A 12,165-nucleotide genomic window follows, 5' to 3' on the forward strand; every position below is an offset into this window, starting at 1 on the left:
GCAAAACAAATTTCAATTTATGTATCAATTTCTTTATTAAATGACTTCAAATTTGCGAGGGAAAAGTTGAGGAACTTGTTTCTATGTTGCAGTTTGCTTTTCTTTTGTCTGAAAACAGTTGGTGGGTCGGTTCTTTTATAGGAGTGTGTGATTGTTATTATTATAGCCTGAACTGATTGTACATCAGTGGATATTTTACTTGTCAAATTAGAAAATACAAGCGAGGAAAGTCTTCTGTTTGAGTCAAGAATTTTTAAATGAAACGCTGTAAAAAGAAAAAAAAATAAAGAAAAAGAAAACCGTAGGAAAAAAAGACAGTGAGGTGGTCTTTTGTAAACTATGAAAAAAAGGCAACAAAAGAAAAAAACTGAGTATCCCAGCAGAATCGCACCAAGGCCACTTTGATGCAAGGCTTCCAAAGACATGTTATGGTGTTTATCTATTAATAAAAGTAAAACTAAACAAAGCTTATCAAAAGGGAGTTCCAAGTAATAGTCCTTCTGCTTTGAGGCATTACAAGAAACATTCACTTCATAAACTTGTCATGTGTTGGGGAAATGCAAATGTTACTTTGAATTTGCGTCCGTTTCTCCGACCTTCAAAAAACGAGTCGGATGGAGGGAAAAGTTAAAGCACCCAAGACCGCCTTGTGTCAGCTCCCTGCTGTTTTGAGTCCCGGCAACATCTTGTAAAAACATATGAATCGCAAAGGAATGCAGATAATTAGCAGCGTTAAGAATTAAGATGGCGGAAGGAGAGTAAAAGGTAAGCACTTAGAAAACCTGCGGAGGGATCCTAAATGTTGTATTTGTCTTCATCTTGATGATTTCACCCGTTTTTTGTTTTTTTTTTGTTTTTGTTTTGGCTGTGTGGAGCACACTGCCCCTCTTTTGTTACGTGGAGGACTTGGATGGAACTTGGGGGCAGCCATGTCATGTTCTGTTCCTTCGCCTGTTCCCTCCCCTCGTATCATCCGTTCCTCTGAGACCGAAGTGCATGTTGAAGTTCTTGGGGTGGTGGCTAACGTTTTGCTTTGGCCTCATCGGTTTCTGTGACAAGCAAACAAGGGATTTCATATTTTAAATAGGATAATCACTATAAACCTCTATTAGGAATGTAAAATCAGTATTTTAGATCTTGGGTTTAAGAGTTACTTCCTGCCCAGAGTCAAGTCTCCTCACCTTTCCTGAGTTCGTCTCGCTTCCGAGCAGCGTCCTCCCGCTGTTTCTTGATAATAGCGAGTCTGGCCAGGTCAGCTCTCGCCTGATCCGTCTTACCCTCAAGATGAAGCTTCATGTAGCGTTCCTTGGACTTCTGCTTCTCGATCTCCTCCCTGGCGGACGCCATGTCAAAAACTTGTTTCAAGGTTACGGACAGCACGCAATGAATCAAGAATACGTCGACACGTGGGACAAGAGGCCAGCCTCACTCACCTCCGTACTTTTGAAATGAAAAGAGTCCTCGAGTAATTCGATTGACTTTTTAAAAAAACTTTCCTCAAAGCCTTTATGTGACACAAGATGGCGCTACAGCTACATTAACATAGATGGCACTCCCATCTTACTGAAAGTAAATTGGGAAGATATCCTATTTAGCAGGTATGAAAAAAAACTCTTAAACGGTTTCTGCATTATGACTACCATCATGAAAAAATGGTTTGATAATTCTATCACTCCCTATCCCAGTACACAGCATCAATTTCCAAATTTCTTGCATTTAGGACCCACCTTTCTCTGCGAGAAAGCTCTCGGGGAGCGTCGACATCCAACTCGGCTACTTTCTTGCTTTTTTGAGAAATGCGGTTGGGATTTTCAATTTCTATCAGTCCCTCCACACCGCTCCTCTTCTTAGACTGTATGTAAACACCAACATGTTAGCGACACACTGACGAAAGCTGGCAGTCAAGTAAAATAACATCGGTGATGTCAACCTCATTCTCTTCTTCGCTGCTACTCTCCTCCTCAGACTCTGAACCGCTCTCTTTCTCCACACCAGCATTTGCTTCCTGTTGGAGGAGAAGGGAAACAGTAGCACATTAGATAGAGACAATCGCTGATAGAAAATACCATCAAATAATTTCTTAACTTACCAGTTCTCTCTGGGCTTTCATTTGTCGGTCAATCTCCTCAGGATTGCTGAATTGCTTCCCTCTGCCCTTATGGCCCTTTTTCCCTGTGCCAATTAATACATGCATGTCAATAACAATAAAAATAGAAGCATGTGAGAATAAAATCAACTGTAAGTGTTTTATGAGTCCACTAAACAACAAACTGTTACAATTATCGGGCCAATCACTGCATTTCAAAAACAAGTCAAGCTGTCAAAAAGGAGCCAAATCTATGATACACATGGTCACGTTAGTGGGGGTAAACTATTATGGCACAAATACAAACATAGTGGTGAAAACGATCTATGACGAAACGCTAACAATAAGCAGATAGCTCTACTCCTACAATGAACAATTTAATGAATTCTTATACAAATTGGGAATGCTTATTTGGCCGCTAATGCTAACATAGCCCCAGTACTAGCATGCTACAAGCTAAGCATGCGTAAATGCTACCTCTCGACACTACGGCTAGCTTGCTCAAACTACTGTTTAATTGCTTAAACTGTGACACTTACCGCCCCTCGGCATGATGAAGTATAACGTTAACAATAGTGCAACCGGATGCCGCTAAGTAACGTTTCAAAAAATGTACGACACGCCGTTAAAATGCAGTTAGAAGAAAGGCTAAACAGTTTAAACTTGGCGTTTTGGTTATCAAGCTAAAGCGCTAAGCGAAAATGCGCTCCCGCTGCACTGTCTGGGCCTGCGCAGCCACTAACACACTTGACGTGACAGTTACATCAGCCAATCAGCTTCACTGTTTTATTTCGTTGGGCGGGGTTAGGAGCTAATTAAACTGCAAAAACTTAAATGTTGAAAGAATTAAATAAATCGTGAAATAATTAATTCATGACACGTTATTTCTTTAATAAGTAAATAAGTTAATAAGTATTATAATACTTAAATATTTTAATAATTCATGACACATTTAATAAATTATTTAATCCTGCGTCGAAAGTTTACTTCCGTCACCTTTTTTCTACCTATTTTATATAAAAGGCTGTTTATTTATTTGGAAAATATGCCACTCTCTGGCTCATAAATTTGTAAATATGACTAACAGGAGTGCCTCAACTGCTATGAACGTTACCACCTCCACCACTTAATTTGTTCTATTATTCATACAGTATATAGTACATACTGTAGTTTACAAATTCACATCAATGTAAAGTATTAAGATTTGTTTCATCTTTTTTATATATTTTTTTAATCTTTATTTGAATGTTTATATTATGTCATTTTAATGTTACTCGTTTATGTCTTATGTCTGCACCAGTCACCGAGGCAAATTCCTAGTAATGTGAAATTTATTCACTTACATGGCAATAAAACCGATTTTGATTTCTATGCACTAATAATAACAATTGAATCCATAAAATGTGTTCCATTATTAAATATTACACCACATTGAATTGTTAAATAAATTGGTCATTGGTTTGTCTTGCACCAAAAACTCCATCCAATAAAATAAATCCAGTGACTTTCATTGTTACAGATTTCACTTTAATGTGAAGATAAATAGAAAAAAAAAGATTCGCCAAACAGATGAGTACTGAATATACATTAGGTAATAAAAAAGGCAATTGAATAAAAATCCATGTACCAAATAAACCTACTTCATAAAACATGGTATTGCTCCAAACTATGCAGTGCAGTCATGACTGGTAACATTTGTCAATATAATTATCAATTCATAAAACAAAAGGCCATAATTCATTCCACTTAAACTTCCTATAAGGAAGGCATTACATCATGCTTGTCATTTCTTCAACGTTGATACTTTATCTCCTGCATTCCACTTCTCCTCCACTTCTTTCTCCATCAGGTGGTACTCAACTGTCGATTCTGTAAGCTACACAGAAGAAAAAAAATCCAATACCGATGATTAGAAGAAATTAAGAAGAATAAAATATAAGAAGATGGAATACTGTATAACATTTTGTTACACAGACTGCTCTGTTCTTACCATGTCAATAAGAATTTCTATCTTCAATTTTAAGATATTATTTTCCTCCTCTAGCTGCAAGTTTTTCTTCTTAAGCCGTTCTACTTCTCGGACCGATACATTTCCACCTGATTCTGATCATACAGAAAGAAGAAATATATATTGTGATGGCATTGGAGTGGTTATGATAGTAGTCATAACGAGGACAACTGTGATGGGTTAAATGCAGAGGATAATATGAATGTAAAGATGATGGCTTTTTCAAAATCAAGGACCCCCTGTAGATACACACAAACCTCACACACAAGAATTATTGTGATATTTTCTGCACTGGCCTATTATGCAACAAGAGTGTTTGTAATCACCTGTTACCCACTGTCCATCCTCAAATTTCAACATATGTCCTCCAATGTTCATTGAAGGAGGTCCATACTCAAGGCCCAGCTCCATTTCCCGTGTGGAACGGTCCAACTAAAAGACAAGACATTGTTTTCGCTAAACAATTCGCTCGCCACACATCCATTCAATTATTGGAATATTTTATTATTTTGGAGCAAATATAACTTACTGTGTGAAGGCTCGATAACGATGCCGATTTCCGTGGAGGAATCTTCTTCGGACTGAATGATTTCCCAAATCGAGGGAGCTTCAGGGACATTTTGAGATCCTAAATAAGAACACACATGGCAACATTAGTTAAAGAATGTTTTGAACACAATCGCATGTCACTATGCGGCTAGCTAATGCTAAGTAGCTAACCGTTACGCGTTCACTAGGATACTTTTCACACCTGACCTTTTATTGATACTGTCGACTAGGTGTCAAATAGGATCGTAGTTGCAGGTGAGTCGCTGAGTTTATATATGTATAATATTTACCTCCATATTGACAAGTTAGGGAAATCCCTAACGCCGTCGATTTATGAAGAAACGGCGCACGCGTAGTACTGCGCAAGTGCGAATGTTCCATTCAAAAACCGGTCAATCTGAACCAAAACATGGACATAACACTACCCTTACTCAATTGTGGGAAAAACTGCTTGACATTTAATATGCATGCCTCACGCTTTGTTTGTTAACCTGTGACGTTTTGGATTAATATCCGAGGAGCTAGGCCCCCTGTTAAAACGAGAAAATGGAACGTTCGAACTTCGACGTTGTATTACCATGGTGATAGGATTCCCTCACGCATGAGTTAGTTTAAGCAAAAATGTCCTGGACTTTATCTGTATAGCGCTAATACTGTCATATGAAAGTAAAGTTGATGAAGTTATGGACGTACAAGTATTTACATATAGAAGGATATAATTGTAAACATAGATATGCAGCCTTCATGCCCCAGTGGCCTAATGGATAAGGCACTGGCCTCCTAAGCCAGGGATTGTGGGTTCGAGTCCCATCTGGGGTGCTTCCTTTTATTCTTTTTTTTTTATAAATGTTTTTATTTTTCTTATCCTTCGGGATAATCTCAAAGCTCCTCAAATCATCTTTACTCTTAACAACGGCAACTGCGCTAGGTCGGATATTTGAGAAATACACTGCAAGAAGAAAAGCAAAAATGGAGCAGCAGTGCATTAAACTCTGCATCCTTTTGAACGCTTTGGCTGCATCAGTGCACACTTGCCGTGAGTATTGGTATTCAATTCATAGAGTTTGAACAAGTACATTTGTAATGATACTTTTAAATTATACTACTAAAAACAAAGATAGTTTAAACAAATTTATTTTTTGTTAAATATAGAATTTACATATTATACTTATGTTTATTGTGCTCCAGGAACAAAACAAGTCAAGAAAGAAGAACATAGACATGTTTAAATAATTTAACATTGTCACTGCTATAACATTTGTTCCATAATGTGTGTTATTTAACTACAACCCTGTGACCCTGATCCATCCTCTTACAATGACAGACCTCCGTGAGGCCACCGTGTATTGGGATGCTGCCCAGAAAAGGGTCATCCTGAAAGAGGGGGTAAAGGAGACAGAGGGCGGTGCTTATGGTTACTTCAACGATAGCCTTCATCTCACTGGATGGGGCATCTTGGAGATCTGCGCTGGTTACGGAGATGTCGAACTGGAAGATGAGACTACATTCTTTCTGGCTGGCTACCTGGAAGGCTATCTCACTGCTGGGTGGGATTACTTTTTGTTTTTGTAGTGTAAACCTTTCAATAAAATGTGCACGAAATAAAGCATTACTGTAAATGTTGTTGTTGGTTTCTTTTTTCATTGCAGACAAATATTTCATCATTACTCCAACATGTACCCCCAGCTAATAAAGGATGAGAAGGTTCTGAATCCCTTGAAAAGATTCTTAAGGTAAAATGTTGATATATGTTTACATGTAGAACATTGATAGATTTGGATTAAAGTGTTGACGATCTTCTCTGATCGACAGCAAACAGGACCAGTGGGCCAGAGAGCAAGTGAAGCTGAGGCAGAACAGTGACTCCTCGTGGAAACATTTGGGACTGATCCTAGCCCAACTTGATGGCCTAATCGCTGGAGCTGCACAGTGGGCCAAAGGCAAACACATCGATGTGTGTCATGTGTTTTGCGGGGATAATTACTGCCATGTCATCGTACTCATATCACTCTCCTCCCTTCCCAGCCTCTGTCTACATTTGCTGTTCACTTTCTGAATGGTGTCGGTGACCTCCTGGACCTCGTCCCCGCGCTGACGCCTCGTCCCGACTCTGCCGGGACTATTGCGTTTAGGATGCCAGGAATGGGCCACTGCACGGCCCTCATAAAGGTCAGGCTGGGCTCACGTGGCCCAAGCTGTGAGCGAACGTTGAGGAATACACTGGTGGGGGGAAAAATTGGGTTTAAAATGTAAACAAGCATTAGCCCACCCTCCCTTTTCTGTATCCCAGGTGACATCTGGCTTTGAGAACCTGCTGTTGGGCCACTCCAGCTGGTACACTTATGCAGCCACCATGCGCATCTATAAACACTGGGACCTCAAGGTGTCACATATGGCCACTGGAAAAATGTCATTCAGCAGCTACCCAGGTACGCTCCACAGAGAAAAATACACCTAATGAACGTACCCCGAATTGTGACTAATGCAGTTGAACAAAGCACACATTTCTGAAAGAATATATACATCAACTGCTTAGAGTTTAACCAAATCCATTGTGATCCATTCCTCTGCTTCGGCAGTGATGATTAAATATCCCATGCAACGTGTGCACAAATGTCAGCCACAAAGTCTACTGTTTTTCCTCACAGTCAGGTCAAAGCAGGCTAAGTCATTTCATCAGCAAAGATTTGTCAGAGCCCAGGTCAGGAAAAATCCTCTTACAGGCTCTGTTGCTATTCAAATACAACTTGTGCTATTTTTAGAGGGGGAAGGATGTGACTTCACTGTGTTACAATGAAGAGATTTTTGTTCTTTCTTTATGACAACGTGAACTGTTACAAATGAATTGTAAGACAGGACCAGAAGATTCCTTTTGCGTTCGACCTTACTTTTTTTTTTTTTTTTGTAACGTTATTGTCAACATACAATAACAATGACATCAGTACTTGCTTACACCAGATGACATTTATGATAAGAGTAAGACAAGACCAATCCTACTTTGGACTAAGGTTATAATAATCCTGCATTTTCCATTATAGTTAGTTGTTTTTTATTTATTTTTTACTCTTGCTGTTTCATTTCACTTAGTTTTTATTATTATTTTTAGAGCAGGTTTGTTAATTATTTCCCAAAATGCTTCATTTTAGTTTTGTTTTTATGAGTTTTAGTTTATTTAAGTTATTAGTTATTAGTCAGAGGTGGCAAATCCAGATCCATAAAGTAAAAACTCTGCCACCTTTTGTCTTTAGCCCCAGGTGCTAGCCAGCTAGCTAGAGCTAGCTCCCATGGTGCTCGTTTACCAGCGAGGGAGCTAGCTAGCGAGCATCAATGGCTAAAGCCACACTGGAAGGGTTTTTACTTTCTGGACCTGAATTTGCCACCTGTTATTAGTTCAATTATTATTTTAGTAATTAGTTACTAGTTTAATTAGTTATTAGTTGTTGTTGTTTTTTTACTTAATGAGCTTTCATCTCTGCTGATAAGATGAGAGTTCTACTACTTTTAATATTGTTTCTTGCCTTATAAAGGGTTTTTGTCTTCTTCTTGGCCCTTGCAATTTCCCTTCACAGCATTTCGTAGAAATTAGTTAACACATAATTCTACTAACAAAAAAATAAAAGACTGCGATATTGTTGTAAAAGTACTGTACCGCATATTGCTTGTAGCCTCGGCCTCCATGTGACCTCCACATTATTTTCCTCCTCATCCCACAGGCTTCCTTACATCATTGGATGACTTCTACCTGCTTGGTAGCGGCCTGCTGCTGACTCAAACCTCCATCAGTGTCTTCAACGCCTCCTTGTTCTCTCAGCTCAGCCCTCACAGCCTGTTGGCCTGGCAGAGAGTGCGCCTGGCCAACAGCCTGGCGCACAGTGGCGAGGAGTGGGCGCAGATTTTCTCGAAATATAACTCGGGTCAGAGAGAAAGCGGTGGTTGTGATGAGTCCTGTTTTTTCTGTATGCTGGAGACAAAGTGACATTTCTTACCCTGTTACAGGTACGTATAACAGCCAGTACATGGTAGTGGACCTGAGTAAGGTTTCACCTGGACATAGTATCAGGACTGGAGCTCTGACTGTTGTGGAGCAGATCCCTGGGAAAGTTATCCACACTGACCAGACTCAAGCTTTACGAGGAGGTGACGCACAAACAGCCACACATTTTTGACACAAGTACTTTTACTGTTGAATGATATGACTCAAGTGAAAATAAAAAGTAGTACCCCAAATAAGTAGTAAATACTGAGGGCCTGGTGAGTAAGTAAAAGTAGTGTTTATTCGCTTCTACCCACCTCTGCTGCTGGCTTAACTAGATACCATTTGCTTTAGGGTACTGGCCATCCTACAACATTCCATTTCATGTTGACATCTACAACCTGAGTGGGTACGATGTGATGTGGAGACAATACGGAGAAGATTTTTCCTACGACCTTTGTCCCAGAGCCAAAATCCTACGCAGGGACCAGGCCAAGGTGTTTGACCTCAGGTCCCTCAAGCACATCATGAGATACAACAGTAGGTGCAATGATGCAATATTCAATGTGGACATAATGGGCTCTTTTTTCATGACCTGTGTGGAGGCATGGTAGACATATTAAAAAAAAAAAAACAGTTGTTGTGGGCGTTAGCACAGCTGACTCCTCAATTGACTTAACATGCATGTTAAAGTAGACCATACAGCTAATAGGTACAGTCGATTCAGATCTCTATTATTTCCAATTTAAAAATCAAATCTGAACAAATAATTTGAAACTGGAACCTGTGGATGTAAGAGGCGTGTCTTGTATTGGATGTGTTTCAGACTACAGAAGAGATCCTTATGCCAAGGGCCATCCGTGTAAAACAATTTGTTGCCGTAACGACCTGCGCCTAAAGAGACCACGCCCCGGTGGTTGTTATGACACTAAGGTGAATACATGTGTTTGTGCTAAACGTGTTATTGATTGTGTTCCATGGTGTATTAGGGCCACGTATATATATATATATATATATATATATATATATATATATTTATATATATATTTTAGAGAGAGAGAGGGTAATAAAGCGAGAGAGAAAAAATCGCAAATTTACGAGGGAAAAACATCAATATTTGCAACATTATAAAGTGGCAAATTTGTAAGAAGAAAACTCACAAATTTTGGAGAAATAAATTTGCAGATTTGCGACATTATTAAGTGGCAAATTTGCGAAAAAAACTCACTAATTTAGAGAAAAAAATTGAATATTTGCAACAAATTTGCAAGAAAAAAACTAACAAATTTACAAGAAATAAATTCATAGGTTTGTGACATTATTAAGTAGCAATTTTGCGAGAAAAAAAGTCAGAAATTTATGAGAAAAAACTTGAATATTTGCGACATTATAAAGTTGCAAATTTGCGAGAAAAAAAGTCACAAATTTACGATAATAAACTCAAATATTTGCGAAATTATAAAGTGGCAAATTTGCGAGAAAAAACTGACAAATTTACGAGAAATAAACTCACATGTTTGTGATATTATAGTGGCAAATTTACGAGAAAAAACTGACAAATTCACGAGAAATAAACTCAAATATTTGCGAAATTATGAAGTGGAAAATTTACGAGAAAAAACTGTATCAATAATTTTCTTGTAAATTTGTTTTTTCTCACAAATTTGCTACTTTAAAATGTCACAAATCTACAAGAAATAAATAGATTTGTGTCATTTTAAAGTGGCAAATTTGCAAGAAAAAAAGTCACAAATTTACAGTAAATAAACTCAAATATTTGCGAAATTATGAAGTGGAAAATTTACGAGAAAAAACTGTATCAATAATTTTCTTGTAAATTTGTTTTTTCTCACAAATTTGCTACTTTAAAATGTCACAAATCTACAAGAAATAAATAGATTTGTGTCATTTTAAAGTGGCAAATTTGCAAGAAAAAAAGTCACAAATTTACAGTAAATAAACTCAAATATTTGCGAAATTATAAAGTGGCAAATTTGCGAGAAAAAACTGACTCGCTTGTGTCTCATAACACAGGTGACTGACTACCAGATGGCTCTCCAGCTGGTCGCAGAGGCAATCAACGGCCCCACAACACAGGGGGGTCTGCGACCATTCTCATGGCACTCCTTTAACATAACCACCCACGAGGGTCTTCCTCTCAAGTATAACTTTTCCTTTGTCACTATGAAACACACTCTACAGCGGCCCTAAACGCACTTGTCATCACCTCTGTAATATTTGGTTGTAAATACACCGGTATAATTTAATGTTTTTTCAGTTTTTATGTGCTAACATTTGCTAATTAGCATTCGACACAAAGAGACATGATACATTCTGTTTGCAGATTGAGTTGAGCAGATCTTTGGATAAAATGCAAAGTGTTATTCCCCAGAGGAGGGGATGCTGACCTTTTCCTCTTTTCCTCCAGCATCACCCGCAAATGTTAATGTTTAACTCTCAGTGAAACCACCGGAAGGCTTGTTTGACATGTAGCGCTGATGGTACAGGACACGCTACGCCGATTTTACTCTCACACCATTGGCCAAGGTTTTCCATTTATGCTTTCCCAAACAAATGTGGTTGAATAATTCCCGCATTCACATTATGTAACCCAGAGTCTAAACATTGAACTCTATGGGAATCTTAATTTGGATTAATTTATTCAGTTTATTGTCATTGTGCAAGTTACAGTCAATTAAATTCAGAACTGTATGAGTATTTACAGCAAGGTGCTAATGTGAATTTCTAATGTTAAGGCAATGCCGGTGGATGAAACAAATGATACAAATTATGACTAGTAGGGACTGACAAAACATATCACTGAGAATGAAAAGCAACAAGGACAATGCAGGCAATTAATGTACTATGTTAAAGGAGTTCTTATAATACAGCTGACTGTTTTTCTTCCTGTTCACAGTGTTTGTTGGTAACCGAAATGAAGTAATACACTGATCCACTCATGAAGTGAATTTGTTTTTGCCTTTGTTTGCATTGTACTATTGTTTCATCTGTGTGTTCCATTTTCATTTCCTGCTAAAGTTGAGCAAGATAGTGAACACCCAGTTGAGCAACATACTAAATGAGCTTCAAGTATGTACATTGCTGGACAGGCACACACAGTTTATGTTTAAACAAACAATGTCTGTACTCTGTAAAAACATGTGTTAAGTACAGCACAGGAGGCAAGATTTTCTGCTCTATTTATAACCTAAATTTTAATCCATAAAATGTATTCTCCAAAGTTTATTGTCTTTACTCCCATATTATCTTGGCTGCACTGCTTACAGCATGTGTAGCCTATATGTGTAATGTTAGAATTCCTTGTACAATCAGATTTCAGACAAATTGTGCTGCTATGTCAACGTAATCTGTCCAGAACCTTCAGTCAGGTGTGATGGCTGATAGAAAGCTATATTATCAGTGAGACAGTTTCTTTAAGAAATAAAAATTCTAATTTGTCCTCGAAAGACCCACAAGCTGGCCCTTGATGATGTAGCATTTTCCCATCTTCTGATTGGTTGGTCAGAGCTACATATCTGTAGCGGTCTA

General features: G+C 38.2%; 3 protein-coding genes and 1 non-coding gene across 5 annotated transcripts; 2 read left to right on the forward strand and 2 right to left on the reverse strand.

Moving 5' to 3' along the window:
* Nucleotides 1–16: 16 nt before the first annotated feature.
* On the reverse strand, nucleotides 17–2,838 carry pdap1a (pdgfa associated protein 1a). The gene is made up of 6 exons (XM_077550540.1): nucleotides 2,626–2,838; nucleotides 2,090–2,172; nucleotides 1,931–2,005; nucleotides 1,728–1,852; nucleotides 1,182–1,333; nucleotides 17–1,049 (listed from the first exon to the last, which is right to left on the reverse strand). Exons 1-6 carry the CDS (start codon nucleotides 2,636–2,638, stop codon nucleotides 1,021–1,023), a joined length of 477 nt encoding a protein of 158 aa, XP_077406666.1. The 5' UTR covers nucleotides 2,639–2,838; the 3' UTR covers nucleotides 17–1,020.
* Nucleotides 2,839–3,591: 753 nt separating this feature from the next.
* Nucleotides 3,592–5,047, reverse strand: cby1 (chibby 1, beta catenin antagonist). 2 transcript variants are annotated; one of them, XM_077550820.1, is made up of 5 exons: nucleotides 4,934–5,047; nucleotides 4,624–4,722; nucleotides 4,421–4,526; nucleotides 4,077–4,189; nucleotides 3,592–3,962 (listed from the first exon to the last, which is right to left on the reverse strand). In XM_077550820.1, exons 1-5 carry the CDS (start codon nucleotides 4,937–4,939, stop codon nucleotides 3,870–3,872), a joined length of 417 nt encoding a protein of 138 aa, XP_077406946.1. In that variant the 5' UTR covers nucleotides 4,940–5,047; the 3' UTR covers nucleotides 3,592–3,869. The 2 variants fall into 2 exon arrangements, with proteins under 2 accessions (XP_077406946.1, XP_077406947.1); XM_077550821.1 differs by having other exon boundaries at nucleotides 4,851–4,987.
* Nucleotides 5,048–5,389: 342 nt separating this feature from the next.
* trnar-ccu (transfer RNA arginine (anticodon CCU)) lies at nucleotides 5,390–5,462 on the forward strand. The gene has a single exon. It is a non-coding gene; the product is annotated as a tRNA-Arg (tRNA).
* Nucleotides 5,463–5,483: 21 nt separating this feature from the next.
* plbd1b (phospholipase B domain containing 1b) lies at nucleotides 5,484–11,587 on the forward strand. The gene is made up of 11 exons (XM_077550819.1): nucleotides 5,484–5,679; nucleotides 5,968–6,190; nucleotides 6,293–6,376; nucleotides 6,456–6,597; nucleotides 6,669–6,812; nucleotides 6,934–7,072; nucleotides 8,357–8,557; nucleotides 8,640–8,780; nucleotides 8,971–9,156; nucleotides 9,443–9,549; nucleotides 10,651–11,587. Exons 1-11 carry the CDS (start codon nucleotides 5,490–5,492, stop codon nucleotides 10,825–10,827), a joined length of 1,734 nt encoding a protein of 577 aa, XP_077406945.1. The 5' UTR covers nucleotides 5,484–5,489; the 3' UTR covers nucleotides 10,828–11,587.
* Nucleotides 11,588–12,165: the final 578 nt, after the last annotated feature.

Source organism: Vanacampus margaritifer, chromosome 18 (assembly GCF_051991255.1).
Source record: "Vanacampus margaritifer isolate UIUO_Vmar chromosome 18, RoL_Vmar_1.0, whole genome shotgun sequence".
NCBI lineage: Eukaryota > Metazoa > Chordata > Actinopteri > Syngnathiformes > Syngnathidae > Vanacampus > Vanacampus margaritifer.

What these genes read in the sequence shown, in the direction of transcription:
- pdap1a (XM_077550540.1), bottom strand. An exon ending in GAGCTTTCTCGCAGAGAAAG is followed by an intron (nt 1,334 to 1,727) that starts GTGGGTCCTAAA and finishes GGCGTCCGCCAG; the next exon opens with GGAGGAGATCGAGAAGCAGA. An exon ending in GCGAGACGAACTCAGGAAAG is followed by an intron (nt 1,050 to 1,181) that starts GTGAGGAGACTT and finishes TGCTTGTCACAG; the next exon opens with AAACCGATGAGGCCAAAGCA.
- cby1 (XM_077550820.1), bottom strand. An exon ending in CGTTATCGAGCCTTCACACA is followed by an intron (nt 4,527 to 4,623) that starts GTAAGTTATATT and finishes CTTGTCTTTTAG; the next exon opens with TTGGACCGTTCCACACGGGA. An exon ending in GGATGGACAGTGGGTAACAG is followed by an intron (nt 4,190 to 4,420) that starts GTGATTACAAAC and finishes CTGTATGATCAG; the next exon opens with AATCAGGTGGAAATGTATCG.
- plbd1b (XM_077550819.1), top strand. Translation starts at nt 5,490, where the DNA reads ATGTTTTTATTTTTCTTATCCTTCGGGATAATCTCAAAGCTCCTCAAA. An exon ending in CCCTTGAAAAGATTCTTAAG is followed by an intron (nt 6,377 to 6,455) that starts GTAAAATGTTGA and finishes TCTGATCGACAG; the next exon opens with CAAACAGGACCAGTGGGCCA. An exon ending in GTCATTCAGCAGCTACCCAG is followed by an intron (nt 7,073 to 8,356) that starts GTACGCTCCACA and finishes CTCATCCCACAG; the next exon opens with GCTTCCTTACATCATTGGAT.